The sequence below is a fragment of the Dermacentor albipictus genome, chromosome 3 (genome assembly GCF_038994185.2).
Source record: "Dermacentor albipictus isolate Rhodes 1998 colony chromosome 3, USDA_Dalb.pri_finalv2, whole genome shotgun sequence".
Taxonomy (NCBI): domain Eukaryota; kingdom Metazoa; phylum Arthropoda; class Arachnida; order Ixodida; family Ixodidae; genus Dermacentor; species Dermacentor albipictus.
The window spans coordinates 82425719-82442247 of NC_091823.1; the positions used below are offsets into that span (position 1 = coordinate 82425719).

Here is a 16529-nt window from a genome sequence, read left to right on the forward strand (position 1 = left end):
TGAGCAAAAGAAAAGAACCGCTGGGACGGGTCTGCCATATAGCGCCGCGGCTAGCTAACCTTGTGCAGGCATCGCGTCGCATCGCTGCTCTGTTATTATGCGAGTCCTTTCCCTGCTCCGATTCTCTCTCCATGCTCGCAGTCATCGAACAGCCAGAGTCAGCTCGGCTTCCTTTCTTCCTTCCTGCTCGTTGCCTCCTCGCACGCCGCTTTCCTCCCGTCCTCGCGCGACCAGCAGACCGACCGCCGGCAAGTAAAACACAAAATTGAAAATTGTATTTCTTCGCGACCTCCGCGGCCACCGGCAGGGAGCGAAGGGCGAAGGAAAGAGGTTGGCTCGAGAGAACGGTGTCGGGAGAGGGAGGCGGGGAGAGAGAGAGAAAAAAAAAGGTGGGACAGGAGGGACGCAGGAGAGGCGGTCGCCATGGCAACGGCTCTCCGAACTCGGTGGAAGAAATAGAGGACGAGGAGGAGAAGGGATCCTTGCTCCACCCGTGGCGGCGGAGCACACGTGACGCGATGGAATTTTTCCCTCAAGGCCAGCCGTCCAACCTCGCGATCGAGGCGAGACAGTGGCCGCGGCCCTACAGGGACTCGCACGAGAGGCTGCGCAAGAGGAGGATGGAGAGCAACAGAGGGAAAAAAAAGAAAAGGAAAGCAGAAAGAGGAAGAGGCACGCGCTGCGCGGGCGCCCACGACTAGCTGGGAAACATTGAAAGCAATGTCAAACCGGAACGAAGTAAAAAAAAAAAAGAAACACAGGGAAGGACACCACTGAAAAAATAACGAAAGAGGAAGACGAGACCGCGAAGGAAAGGCAGGAAGGGATGACGAGGGAAAAGAAAGAGGTACACTCGCGCTTTGTTTCATGTTGCTTCCCCGTTCGTTCGAAGTGGATTCGTTCTTTCGACGCGCTGCTCCTGTCTATCGCGCCGGCTGTCCCGCCGGCCAGCTTTCCCGCCACCCTCTCTCTGAGGATTCAGCGTCTGCCGGCCTCGCGGCTTGATGTCGTTCCTCCCCAGAGCCTTTCCCCATTGTTGATGAAAGACACTCGACCCGAGAAATCGACGGCGGAGAGACTACTTGGCGGTGTGTGCGTGTCCTCGCGTGTGTGTGTGTCGGTTCGGGCTGTTGCTCTTCCTTTTTTTTTTCTTCGTGTCTCTTTTCTCCTTCTCTGTCTCGGTCACTTTAAAGCCGGAAAAAATAATGAAACAAAGCAGGTGTGACTAGGTGGTGCGTCCTTTGCGCCGGTTATACGGTCCAGCATGGAGGAAACAATTTGCGCTGTCACTCCTTCTGCACCCTGTCGCTATATGTACAAGACTTGAAACGGTCCTTGCACAAGAAGGCTCATGTATATAGGCAAAGGCCTTCCCGACAGATTTTTGAGATTAAGAAGGATATATCACCCGGTTTTTCTCTATGAGTAGCCAATTTCTGGAGTGCTTCGTATTTGCTCTCCCAGCCATTCTGCAATGAAGCAACATTACTGAGCTTCTGAATCGCACGCTTGCCTCGGGAATTACTTGGGCGTGTACATCGCCGTGGCTTTCTATGGCTGACTTTGGTAGGATGTTTATTTATTTATTTGTTTTTTGTTCGTTCGTTCGTTTGTTTGTTTTCAGATACTGAAGCCCATAATGGGGCTATCCCAAGAGTGGGAGAAAAGCATACACATATATTGATACACTTCAAAGAAATAGGTACAAAACATTGAAATTCAAAGCGTGCATATGAAAAATGGTACAGAGAGAGCACCCAATAGAATTCAGGCATTCCTTCGAGGGTAAACAGCTGGCAGTACCAAGCAAATCAGTACAGTGTTCCATAGTCATACGAACAAAAACTACCTACAATGCGAGGGTAAGAGACAGATAAGTTTCGCTGATTAATTTTTATGGTGACTAGCGGCGTTGCACGTTACAGATAGATGTTAGGAGCAGTGCAATGTGTGTAAAATACGGAGTGTAGGAATTTCAGAGACTCGGTGTGACTTCGGCGGGAAAGAAGAGCTAAACCAAGTACAAACAGACGAAAGGACGGTGTAACGCGTCTATCATAGCCACGATATATGAAAGAGATGGCTTTCTTCAGAAGAGATTCAACTTTATTAATGTCAAAATTTTTCTAAGGGTTCCATATTGTAGCATCACAATCAGGAATATGTTTTAGGAATGTTTTACATGTTATCAGTTTGCTTTTTTTTTGGAGCTACACTTAGTCATTAGCCTTGGTAACCAAATTTTTTCAGCGCTTTGCTGCAAGGTATGTGCATATGACCAGCATAATCTTGAACTTAAAATGAGGCCTGTGTACTTATATTATGGGACGGACTGTAGAAAAGTAGAGTTATAGCAGTAATTTAAATAGGGGTAATGAGTACGCTTGGCGAAAGGACATAACTTTTTTTAAAGTTAATGTTAATTGTCAGAACTCACACCACCTGCAAAGCCTTGGAAAGGAGTTATTGAGAATGTTGTGATGATTACCGGGTGGTAGCGACATTACAGAGAATACATTCGTTCACGTAAAGGCGGAGATTTACTGAAAGAAAGTGTGATATCTCATTTATGCAAAGCAAGAAAAGCAAAGGCCCATGGACAGAACCCTGGAGTACACGGAAACAAAGTGACGCGTCTGGGGAATTGCTGTAGTTAAAAGAAACATATTGTGACCGATTGCAAAAATAAAATTAAAAGAAGCTACGGATACAGTTTCCAAGAAAATAGTTATTAATGAGAAGGTTGAATTTATACAAAAGCTTGGAGTGTGTTACGGTACCGAACGCTTTTGAAAAATATCTATTAACAAGACATCTACGCCTAAGTCAAGATTGATGTCATGTGTGAATGAAGCAGACTGATGTCATAGATATCACTATGCGACCAGGTATCAGTGACACCAACTACATGCGGCGAATTTGACGCAATAGAAGAAGCAAAGCTCGAATATTTGTTAGTGGGGCTTCTTGCAATACGATTCCATTATTATTATTTGTTTTGCACACATATACACATATACACAGGTAACAGGAAAGGGAAAGCGAGGAGCAGGCTGGCAACTGCCACCGGAAGGGGCACAACGCCTGCCTACTCCTCTGAAGGGAGGCGACAGCAACACAGAAATGGAAGATAGGAAGGAGGGGAGGAAAAAGAAAGAAGGAAAGGAGAGCAACAGGACAAATCTAAAGACCAAAGTAGAACACTGCAACAGGACAAATCTAAAGACTAAAGTACAACTCTGCAGCCGGAATTAAAGTGACGCCGCGTCGAACAGCCTCCACAATTATCAACCACGTCCATGGCTAGTTCGCTATGCGGCTGATTGTGTTCTCCACGATGAGACACCAAGTAAAGCTGCACGTAATCACCGGTTCACAATATACACTACAAGGTGTTTGAACCCGCCACCTCCCATCTTCGAAGGAAGAAGCGTTAGGGTACAGTACCGATCACACACAGTAGGGCCGGTCACTGAAGGACACGCTACAACAGAATGTCGAATGTTCATGCTACAAACGTGAACCTAAGTTAGTTAGGTCTATAAAGGTTAGTAGGGCGCGATGGGCCTGATCATTCCATAAGCCAAGCGTTTCATGCCGGTCCTGGTTAAGTCAAGGGTTATTGCTTAGGGCGCGCGGTAAATGCCGATCAGTGGCGTTAGTACGGGCATCGACAAGTGAGTTGGAGACAACGTCCCAATTGCAATGCTGTTCACTTACTTAAACCTGAAATGGACTTTAATGAATACCTTTCCGACCTACCATACGCGTGATGTAGGTTTGTGCCTCGTTGTTTTGAACAATGCGTGCTTCAAGAACGAAGTGGCAGGTAGGTAAGGCATTTAATGCTTCCTGTCGGGGCCAAAATACACATTTTTAGAGCTGCGTAGCTGCCGCATCTTCACTATACGAAGCTACCAGACGCGGGTGGGCTGCTGACAAAAGGTACAACGCGAATGGAAGCAGTAATTCCTTCAAAATATCGAATAAAGACTTTGAGCGCTACCCAAATATCTTTAGAAATAAACGTCTCTGTCCCCAGTACGACGTCGAGTGTGAAGCTCTGCGGACAGAATTGAACCAGCTGGATCTAAACCATTCGCGGAAATGAAGATCCTTGGACCATGGCCGTACGCGTTAATGGCACAGAAAGCCACGAAAGCGTTGTTGAAATACCTCAAGTCGACAGGTCTTGTCAACCGTACGTAGACTCGGTGCGAACCTCTAGATCTGCGCGAGACTGTGCTCTCTCTCTCTCTCCTCTCTCTCTCTCTCTTCGTCCCCATACCCCTTAGCTCAGTGCAGGGTAGCAAACCGGACGTGCATCTGGTTAACCTCCCTGCCTTTCCTCTCTTCTATTTTTTTTTCTCTCTCTATCCTCAGAGTTTGCAGAAGCGCGTAAAATTGTAGCATAGGCTTTAGGTAGAATATAATTGTCATTTTAACGCGGAGCCTTCATTGCCTGCCAGCCCTAAGCATTATGTAGGTCATCGGTCGCTGCTTTTCTGTCCGGGATTTCTTGCCCGATAGGCACGGGACCCATGCTCCAGGAGCGACATAGTAATGCCAGTGACCGAACTTTTGTATTCTATAATAAAACAATACATCATGAAACGAAACCTGTACCTATATTGTTCGGCCATAGGCACTTCAGATGCACACATACGTTTTAACAAAGTAGCGCACTTTAATTAACAGCCTATCTGATTTTCACAATCATGTGTAGGGTAGCGAACCAGTTAGGCTAAGCTGGTTAATCTCCCTGCCTTCCTTCTCCACTTTTTCCTTCCTTTCTTCGTTCTTACATATATCTTTCCCCCCTTCTTGGGCCATAGAGATAAGCGCCACGGCGTATGCGCCAATTTTTGGTCAATCCTCCAGAAAATTGATTGAATCTTCTGGACGCTACCAAAAAGACCACACATATTAGAGGAGTGGCTGGCTGACCAACCCCACGTAATGTGGGCGCGTTCACGGAGCTCACCACGGCGCTTGGGCTTGCAGTACCACAAGAAGAGGACCCAGCCCAATCAAGAGTCGACGCCACCAACGTCGCATGTTCACACCCGTTTCCGGCAGCCTCTCGCCACTACCTTAACGCCCAGTAGCCCCGGACAGGGGGCCAGATTGAAATAAATGTCTCCCTCTCTCTTCTCTCTCTCTCTCTCTCTCTAGAAGAGGTACTGTGGTAATGTTAGTCAAGCGGTATAGAATCCTTATCAATTTTATCGATATACATCGATTTACAGTTGCATCATACTTCTCTGCACATACACCTCTCGTCACCATTTGTCCTCCTATGGGCATCGTATCGTCTTAGGCCTCGCGACGTTGCTGAGCCCACGTCTCACATCCCTTATCCATGTGAAGTTCTGTTTGTAATTAGGCATAACTTGGCGAGCAGTGTAGTTCATAAACATGTACACTGCGTGAAGTTGCGCGTTGCATTGGATGAAAATAAAGACTGTCCTACACATCGCATTTATATGGGCAGCGTTTTATTCACAGCTTCGCTTAAGTATCGCTTCACATCGATTCCAACAGGCGCGTTGGATCCGCGCAATTGCTTTGTATAAGCCGAACAACCAAGATTATCAACAAGACGTGGGTCATTGCCAGATATACCCGAGTCCTGGCTTCAAGCGATTCGGCGCTTTTTAATCTTATCCCAGTGACCGGCTCTCCGCGACATTCCCCATCCGGAGAATGCACGAATGAATATATTTGCATGGTGACGCGCCCATCAGGAAGTGTCCTCCTGTTAGTAACGTGACGTGCATCGTGACAAGGCTATCTTAAGAGCGCCAGCGTTAAGCGCCTTTAAATAGATACTCGTAAGCTGATTGGACTCCGGGCCAAGTTCATGGCCAAGGTCAGAGAAGAAAAAGACAAACAAAATCGGCAAGACGCGGGCGCGTTAGACAAAGCCTGGGAGACAACGGGCTGGGAAAAGCGCTTAACCACGGAGAGATCGGTCAAACGAGCGCCGGTTGCCAAAGACAGTCGTTTATTATAGCATACGCCACAGGAAACTTTGGTATATCTAAAAAGAAAAACAAATGTAGAAAAAAAGCCCAGTTCGTCAAGTAGCGGGGACGCGGAAGAGACAAGAAAGTGCAAAGGAAATTATACGGAGAACTTAGAATTAGAAACATGGCTTAGCGCCAGGCGACGCCACGGCGACGAGGGCAGGAAGGAGGCGTGGTTCTAATTTAGGGGACGCGGTGCATCACACCGCCGGCGGAGCAGAGATAAGCGGCAACTGCTTGAATCAAGGTTGTGCCAGCCACTGCCCCGCGTCTCTCTTGGCAGAGCGGACACCCTCTTTTAATCTGGCAAAAATGACGACTACGCTTGTGTATACATATATATATAAAGAAGCGGATCAAAATGGAGACGACGAAAACAGCAACAAAGAATATGAATAGCACGAAAACATGCGCCGGGCGACTGGGTCCTAGAGGAGGCGCAGTGACGCGGTTTGAGATTCGAGCGAGCCGCCCCGTGCCAATCACGGCCCGGGAAATTCCCGCGCGTGACGTCAGTGGTTGCGTAGGCTCATGACAAACGCCTTGCTGACGGACGCTGACGCATGGTGAGTCCACCTTCAAGGAAATGAACGAATTAAATGCCGATAAGTAACTGTATCGTCTTTGATCTGTATCCGTAGAAAGGTCATACGCTATCTGATTTTTCATAAGAGAACGTTCCAGGAAATCCTCACGCTCGACACATCTTTAGCGAAGGCGTATGACAAATGGCAAATAGCACTTACGAAAGAGAGGATTCGTGGATTGCGCCCCTTCTCGGTGAACAGCAACATTATTTCAGTAAAAATGGCGACAAGCAATTGTGTTTGACGCAGGTATTACTTCTCTTTGCATACGGAGATAACGGCAGCGCTCGAGACGTAACTCTCTGAACTTCACGATTCTAATATATATATATATATATATATATATATATATATATATATATATATATATATATATATATATATATATATATATATATATATATATATATATATATATATATATATATATATATATGTATATTAGAGAGGGGCAACAATCTTGGCCCTTCGCGATGAGACGCACTCGTAAGAGTATACATATATGTTACTCGATATCGGCGATGAAGAAATTGCTTCGGCCAAGCAGCGCAAAAGTTGGAAGGCATATTTTTTTCAAGCATAGTGTGTTCTTTTCTTTCTGGTTGCGTGTGCGCTTTGTTATTTGTATAAGGAGCCTACGAACAATCAGGCAGTGGTTATTAGTTCAGCGCTTTGCTGTTCCAGCTTCCAGCCGTCGGTGTACCTTCATCGCACTGTTTTTCATAATAAGATCAGACAAAGAACGGACGAAATTTTGCCTGAACACCGCGTTGCATGCACTTTTGGCGACACTGACGGAGTGCCAAGCACATTGTTACGGTACGTTCTTTGCTCATTTAGACACATTTAGCTACGTGTTTGAACTTGAAGCGCTTGGCTAAAACGCAGCAGCGTACACAGGCAATTTTTTCGTGTCTGAGTCAAAAGTACCAGGAGATTGAGCTTAGCCCTGCTGAGAAACGAGAGACGACATTACAAGAGACCGTAACGGTAGCGCAGTGGGCTAACATATTTTCGCCCAATCAATGGCTGCTGGCTGGTGAAGTTTTTAGGCAGAGGCACTTGCTTTCGGGATTAACACTTGGCGTATAGGTATGGGCGCGTCGTGATACAGGAAAGGGACCATCACGTTAGACAATACCGGGCTACGCGGAAAGCTAGATGAAACTACCGCGTCCACACATCGTATCATTCCCGTGAGTTAGCGGAGGGACATGTAACCTACAAGCTGAAGTAGGCCTTCTGTTATCAACTGCAGCAATAGATGAAACGCACTTTTCGCAATGTCCATGAACGGTTACGCGAAGTACCTCCGTTGTTATCGAAGTGATTGCGGCGTAGCAAAGGCACAACAGTATGGATCATAGGCGGCAATGCGTACATGAGCGCTGCAGAGAAGCGGGGCTAAATCCACAAGGCTTTTCTTTTGTAAGCAGTGTTTGCTAATAGACGGCCACTTTCCGTGTGTCCGACCTCACGACTGAGTGGCATCTCTGTTCCAGCGTAAAAAACTTATCTGCGAGTATGCGCCCTGATTATTTTCGTATCGTACGCTTTGATATATAGCTTGCCATATTTTCCTCACAAGTATAAAAACCTCGAAATAACCAGATACCGACAAAAATGAACGAACGAACGAACGAACGAACGAACGGAGGGAAAAACACAACGTCTATTTTATGAAGTATAAAGGGAAAGCTACTTAATGAGAGAGCAGGAAAGTAAGTGTTGCTTCCAAGTCACATTGCTAATCATTAAAAAAAAAGAGAAGAAAAAAAAACGCTTAAGGTTAAAGTCAGCAACGTTATTGAAATGTCCGAAAAGTATGTCGCCACACCTGTCACGCTTAACAGGTGTTGGAGCATGGGGTGCTTTCTTTTTTTTGTTGAGCTTATCACTCAGGCTGACGAGAAACACGTTTTCACTTATGTGAACCAAATTAGCGAAAAACGTGCAATGGGTAAAGTTCACATAGACAAAGGAATACAGCTCTTGTAGAAAGAAAGAAAAATGATGTGGTTAAAGCGAAAGCGCGGCCGCGCAACATTTGACCAGAGCCTCTTTCTCGGCTTAATATTATCAGTTCTGCATGACAGCTGCAGTCCTGAGGCTGTAAGCAGGCATTGACGTGGCTGTGAAGAACTCAGAGTCAGTAGCACGCAACGCAAGCGTTTCATCACCGCACTAAAGTTCTATGCTGCGATTGTCGCAAATATCAATTCGCTGGGAGCACTCGACTGAAGCTGATCGCATTACCGCCCTGTGACCACATAACAGATCTTATGCAACGATTTCTTGCGCGACTCCCAGAGATACGTTCCTTGTTCAGGTTACGAAAGTACTGCCGAGAGAATCAGCAACAGCAATTTAACTGACGAGGCCGTCATTATCGACAGATGTCAATCTCTTTCGTTTTATGTCGTTCTTCCTGTTTTTTTTTTCATTTTTTTTTACTGGGCCCATATGTGATGGTTACTTCATGTCATGGTGCTACAACTTTCGAAATGTTTTCGTTCACTTTTTTTGCTAAATTGAAGTTCACGTTGGAAATGATCAAAGCATTTGTTGCTGAGCGAGGTGCTGGCTGGTGCTGGAGTTTCTTGAGACCGCAGGGCTTACGCGACGCGCTCAAGGAAGAACGACAAGGACGGGTGCTACCCTTATTCTATAGCCACGTCACTTGTCATTATTCATTTTCCGGATCCCTTAAGTGCTGTGGTTCCAATAACTGTTTCAAACAAGCAAGCCCATAAGTCTACAATGCTATTGTTTCTCTTCGTTTATCCAATGAACGTGCTATGGCGTGTTTCAACTGTGTTTTCCTCTCTAATGAACTCATTCGTTATATTACACCAATTCGGTTATTAAACTACATGTTCTGTTCTAAAGTAAAAGTGTGAGAAACATGCCGCAGCATTTAGGAAACGTTTTTGATTGTAGGAGCCCTTCGCAGGTGACCAACGCCTCTGCTATACACTTGTAGCAATTACAATTTGCTGCATTTCCTTTTAAGTGAATTTTCTCGTAGAGTGAACAACCTTGCGAAACAGAGCTCTAGCCCTGTCGCACTGAATTGCTAACATTTATGAATGTGGTCGTTGATAGAGGTCGCAACTTCGAACTCTGTTTCGCTGTCGCATACGCAGCTGCACATTTTACCCAGCTTGACCAGGTAGTCTGGAACGCAGGCTACCTATCGCTATTACACTGGACCAACATATATTATTGCACTGTTTTACTGGGTGGAGGCACGATCTGCGCGGACGTTCAGGTTTCCCTGCGGAAGAACAAAACTTTGAAGAGAACACTGCGAAGGGCATTGGAAACGAATGGGACGTGTACTTCAGAAGTGAAGTCAATGCACTCGTAATATGCTAAATGAGTGGATCCGGGCACGCCTAGACGTGTGACATGACAAATGGTGTGATAATGTTGACCTGTTCGACTGCGGACCCCATTCAGTCATCCATTCATTCATCTTACTTTGAGAAGCCCCACTTCTTCTCCTTAAAATAATAGATGTGTCATTGTTATTCGTGCAGAACAACGTCGAAAAACAAAATGCAATTTCGAATTATTATAAGTTTAAACCTAAACTGCTAGTAGTTTCTGTTTAGCTTTTCTAGAAACAAGTACCCTGATTATAGTCTGCTGAACTAAGACTGCATCACGTCCTCACGCATGTGTTTGGAACTCTGCATGTGCACATATAGGCAGGGCCTCAGTGTGGCGCAATTTGACCTCGAATTTAATTTCTATACGTCCGTGTGTTTATCAGAGTGTATATAGTAAATTTTGACCCTTTGACGTTGTGTTTTTTTTCTTGCGATGTATTTTTAAAATTCTATTATTATTTCTACGCGAAAAAGAGTAACCGTCGCCATTATATGGCGACTTTATTTCAATTGCGAAAAAAGGACCAATCGCAACTGCGGGTACGGTGAATTTACGTGCTCACAAAGAACGTCACTATACCCTGTCATATACTCTTTGGCGTCATTGTCCATAAGACAAATGTGCGTTTCACCGTCTACATTCGTAGCAGCGCAAACTTACCCTTCTGCTAACAACGTCACACGACCTTAATTTTATTATTTTTTCTTCTGCCCATCTTCTTCTAGGACCTTTCTTCTCCTTCGTCCCATTCCCTGCAGAGTAGCATGTAGGCGAAATACACTGGCTAAACCCTCTGCATCGTCAATAGCGAATTTTTCTCCCTCTCTCTCTCTCTCTCTCTCTCTCTCTCTCTCATCGGAAGGTCATTTAACGCTTTTTCATTCTTTTTTTCTCGTGAAAGGCAACAAAATGTAATTTTCAACAATATGATCCATCAACCAAAGTGGAATATATATATAAAAAAGAAAACCCTTTACGAGCATCGAGGCGAATATGATAATGATGGGAAAGTGAAATTGGTGATTGCATAACCATGTTCCGTAGAATGACATAAAAAGCGGCATTACCACTAAAGAAGCCAGATTAGGTTACCGATTCATAAAAGAGCAAAATCAAGGAGGAGGCTGGCAGATGGTTTAGCGCATAGTGGTATGAAAGTTATAAAAAGTTATAAGGGCCGTTTTTTTTTCAACCTCCGATAGGCTATAAATAAAAGACAAGTTCATCTAAAACAATAATTTTATTACCAAAAGATTCGTACAGTTACGCTTACTTTTCGACATAATCACCTAAGACATTGAGGCATTTCTCATATCTGTGGACCAAGCCACGTCTTCAGTCCAGGAAAAAGTTGAAAGTCACAGGGTGCTAAGTCTGGACTGTATGGCGGATGATCGATAATGTCCCATCCAAAATGTTCGAGAAGCCGTTGAGTTGCTCCAGCAGTGTGTGGACGGGCATTGTCATGGATCAGAACAACTCCAGCGGTCAGCTTTCCTCTTCGTTTGTTCTGAATGGCTCTACGCAAACGTCGTAATGTTTCACAATAAACAGCTGCAGTGATTGTGGTTCTGGGTTTCATAAACTCCACAAGCAACACACCTTGTTGATCCCAAAACACAGTAGCCATGGTCTTTCTGTTGTTGAAGGTTTTTTTGAATTTCTTTGGTTTGTTTGGTGAATTTGAATGCATCCATTGTTGTGATTGTCGTTTTGTTTCCGGTGTGTCGTATTGAATCCAGGTTTCATCCCCAGTCACCATTGATTTCAAAACGTTGCCTCCTTCATCCTGATAACGCTCAAGGAACTCCAAAGCTGACGCCATTCGTCGAGTTTTGTGGCCGTCCGTCAACGTTTTTGGGACCCAACGTGCACAAAGTTTTTTGTAGCGTAACCGTTCAGTAAGAATAGAGTATAAAACAGACCTTCAAACTTCTGGAAATTCCGTAGATAAAGCAGTAATGGTGAATCTGCGGTTTTCTTTAACCGTTCTGTCAACTCGTTGAACCAGGTCATTTGAAACGACAGATTTGCGTCCTTGGCCCCCTTCATCATGCACATCATTACGTCCATCTTTAAAATTTCGGCACCATTCATGCACAACACCATCACTCATGAAGTTTTCCCCATACACTCGACTCATTCTCCGATGGATTTCTGCAGCACCAAGGCCTTCAGCCTGTAGAAAACGAATAACACTTCGCAATTCACACTTGGCGGGAGCAACAATAATGGCAGCGATGTTTACGTGGCTGTAGCACAATGCCGACTGACGCCTGAATGTCAACAATGGCGGAGTGTGTAGTGCGAGTGCTGCGCAGTCGCCTACAGCGCATGTCCGCCTTCTGCTGCCCGCGTAGCGTCTGCACGGAGTGATCGGAGGTTGAAAAAAAAACAGCCCTGTATATATGAAAGTGGTATAACAGGGATAAGGTGTCTCAGAAAGGATGGCTTTTCTAAGGCACTCTATCCCTGTTAATAAGTTTCAAAAAGTAAAATGGTTTCGTTTTATACTTTGGGTCGATTTACCCATATAATGCTATCAAAGACCAAATATTTAATGGCGGGAATCATATTATAACCACGTAACATTCTTGTGTAAGGAGACTAATACAAAGAGGATAGTGTCAGCAAATACATGTTGGTGGCGTAATCACTCGGTTCGAAGCATATAAGCTTTAGCCAAATTGTGAACGGTTATATTACATTATGAAAGTTATTTTTGCTGGTACACTGAAGTATTTCATACACCAACAATATCCCCTCATGAAAGGAATCTGAACTTCCATTAGTTGGATAAGTTTACAGAGTATCAGCTTTTTCGGTTATTTAAGCATGACACGTGTTAGCTTTTGCAAAGGAATCAACAGACTTTCGAAATTTGCTGCCATTGAGCAAACTATGAGTTTTCAGAATATCCGTGAAACTGCACGATGAAAAAAAAAAGAATGTGCAGCACTCTATGCACAGGACACGATGCATTAATGGCAAGTAAACGAACGTAGCCGAACAATTATTGCTGCTGACGAGCTCAGATATAGTGCTGTAGTAGAATAGCTGGGCTTATGATCACTTTATAAATCGCCGCTTTGTTTATCTGCGACATTAGAACATACAGAACGACAACCAAGAAAAGTCACTTTGTATAACCTCTGACGTGTCGCGGTAAATTCAGCCGTTCAAATTACTTTCGATTCGGGCACATAGTGGTAGAGAAAGGGCCCGCAATAGGGCTTCATTGCTAACGCGAAACTATTCCCGCATGACTCGACATGCATTATTATTGCGCTGTCTACCCGCTTAGTTTAATATAGCGACAATATATGTGTTTCAATTTAACGGCCATGTAGCACGCACGAACACTGGTAGTCGGGACCGGTTTCTCTCACTCAAGCTAGAAGCATAGCAGAAGCGTGATTGATGGAACAGTAGGGGGTGGAACAGTGTTATAATTTTGAGCAGAAGTAGCTAACTCAAATAGAAAAAAATAGCTACTGCGATAACCAAGTATCCAGACGGAGTATATAGCAAAATAAAGGACGCCATGCAGCGTCAAAGCAACATCTATTTATCGGGAGCGTACGGCAAGAACAAACACACCATATCACTGGACGACACTTGCAATCAATTACTAGTTTAGATAGGTGCCACTCGATGTCTTGTGATCACCAGATACGCGTTGAACTAATGCACGGGTTGTCTCTTCAGATTGCCGTGGTACTTAACGACATCGCAGTGATGAGCTTGTTTTTCATATCAGCACACTGTTGGACTGTAAAACAAGATACACTGTAAATGGTGGCATAGAAAGAAATAAGCCTTTTAGAATGGTCATATTAATCGCGCAGATCATCAAGACAAGACAAAAATAATAGTAAAGGAAGAAAAAAAGAAAGATTGCATCATACTGAAATTCCCTCCACACAGAACGCAAAAAAAAAAGCGTGCGCTTTCTTGAAAATCGAAAAAGGTGTCTTTATCATGGTTAACATATGTCGAATAAGCTGGCAATCAATTGACCTTTTAATGGACGCACTGTGACGAAGAAATAGACGTGAGGGAAGTTGGGCGTCTGATACAATAATAGTGAGGGAATGACAAAGCAGCTATCACTCCCGTTGGAAAGCTGATAGACAATCCAGGAACAGTATACTGAAGAAGAAAAACCTGGTCATAATTCAAAGTATTCAAAAGAATGAGTGGGGAAGCGGCAATTTTCCGTAAACTCTAGAAAAATAAAGAAACCTGGTACAAACTGATACGTAAAAGTTGCAGAAGAATAAATTAAAGACAGTAACTGTATCCTAATAATAAATAAAAAACACAGCTAAGCAGTGATTCACGCTGTCTCATGCATTACGTGCTTCTAGGTCCCCGTGTAAAACTCCATATAACGTAGCGCTAGCATCAGGAAGAACAACAAGAACTAATGTTTTGTTCGGCTTTGAACGGTGAGCTGCTTTGTTGGAGCGCGCATATGGGAGACAAAGTTGAAGCTCACCGTTAGCGTCTCAACAAAATTAACGTTACAAAATTACAGCGAAAGATCGCGCACAATTGAAAGCTAAGTGAATAGGAGCAGCGGCTAACGTTAAGAAGGTGTCTTAGTTAAACTCCTTTACACTGGGCATGGTGACGTGAATGCGTGCGTATATTGGCGCTAACGAAATTATATAAAAAAAAAGTTAAGTAGCCAAAATGACCGCGCGTAGCATGATCACGTGGCTCGACGAAAAGCGCGCGGATATCCGAGGAATGTATGACTCTCACCGTGGGGACATTCGCAGACAAGATGTAGACGCTGCTGCTGGCCGACACACTTCTCGGGAACTGCTGTTTGTGGGGCCTGAGCTGTGACGGCAGGTTGACTTTCTTTGCCATGGTGGTGGTGGTGGTGTTCAGAGCACGAAGTACTTCGTACCAGGGGTGACGAGCAGCTCTAAGAGGACTTCAGCAGTCGTTGACGTTTGACAATGACCCACTGTGACGTTACTCAGTTGAAGAAGCAACGCTCAAAGTGCGTGGTGGCGCGAAACAAAGAAAAAAAAACAACCTCGTAGGGGCCGGGAATACGACACAACGACACTGAGGACAACTGGTAACCACGAATGCTGGCGAATGCGTAAAACGTCGGTGTACGTCACCCTTTACAAACGAAATGAATTGAGATCCGCAAAATTGTCTCTCCGAAGCGATAAACCCAGACACAGCTGTCGTACGAGTATCACTTTGCACTCACTTCACAAAACGATACTCCATCACAAAAAGCGTCCCTCAAGATAACGAGTGAACGATCGAAAAGAGATGCTATTAAGATATGACAAAACGACGTGGCTTCACGTCCGTCGTTTTTCTTCAGATGAATGGAAGACCCGTACGAACGAAGAAGGTCCAGCCTTCGACGAGTGACTAACGCCCCATAAAATTCAGCTTACGAGCATTGTTAAGGAAATAACTCTGCCAGCAGATGTATGTCGACGATGTCGGAGGTAAGACACGTGGCGAAATGAGGGTGACACACAACAAACGCGTGGATGACGAAGGTACAGTAGATTCGACCCTGATGACACCGATCGCTGGTGAGAAGTTGATACTGCTACTACCTATACAAGAACGTCGACGACGACTGAGCTTTTAGCCGAGCATCAACTTAGATGCGACGCCAGGTGGATGGGCATTAGGGCGACCTCGCTCTTGCGTAACATCTCGAGAGTCGGGTTCCGCGCGGACGTACCTATTACGACGACGCGCTGCGCTAACCTGGCGACCAAGCCCTAGGCGGTATTCCCGGATGGAGTAGCGCCGCTTCGAAACAAGCTTGACGGAGCTTGACGGCTAGCCAGCTAGCCGAGGTTACTTAAACAGGTGGCAGCGAGCGGTCTTTGACGGAATCTAGACGCCGGGAGGCCATCACGGCGGCACGCATTGTTCACGAGAGACAGATAGGCAGCACGGCTAGGCGACGAGTCCTTCTCCGCGACGGCTGCCTTCGACGACTGGCTCAACTACGAGAAAGACCGCCGCTTTGCTTGCACACCCGGTGCAGCAAAAGCCACCACGCCGGTGCTGTTGACGGTCGCGCGGGGTTGAGGATGACGAAGACGACGAGAAGCTGGGGAACACAGTGAAGCAGTTGTTCTTTCGGTGTATACACGGACTCGGCTACCGGCAGCACTGAGAGCTGCTCCCGCGTGGCGGCGCAGGCGTCGAGCCAGGGCTGAGCTCCGTCGCGCCAGCGAGACCCAAGCGGCGCTGGCATCGAGGCGCCCGTTCACTTTCTCTCAGCCTCTCCGATCCTCATCGGACGCGGCTTCTTTGTTTCTTTTTTTTTTTGTGTGTTCCCCTCGCGCATCACATGCTTGGCGCCACGCGTCCTCTCCCGCTCGCCCTTCGACGCTCTGTTTTCCCCCAACCTTATAACCTCTCTTCCTCCCTCACTCTTACAAATTCGACGGGCAGCGGCTGAAATGATCGAGGGAGAACCCACGCGCAAGATAAAGAAACCCGAAGGAAAGTG

General features: G+C 45.5%; 1 protein-coding gene across 2 annotated transcripts in view; it reads right to left on the bottom strand.

Annotated features, from left to right (window-relative positions):
• The window catches only part of LOC139046655 (sodium- and chloride-dependent glycine transporter 1-like), a 183315-nt gene that overhangs the window by 116254 nt on the left and 50532 nt on the right, over positions 1–16529 (bottom strand). The window contains exon 1 of one of the 2 annotated variants that reach the window (XM_070535695.1): positions 14783–14908. The exons of the other annotated variant lie outside the window; for it this stretch is intronic. Within the exon in view, the coding sequence (XP_070391796.1) occupies positions 14783–14893 (111 nt within the window). The 5' untranslated portion in view covers positions 14894–14908. Of the gene's footprint in view, positions 1–14782; positions 14909–16529 lie in introns of those variants that run through there. 2 annotated transcript variants of the gene reach the window in all.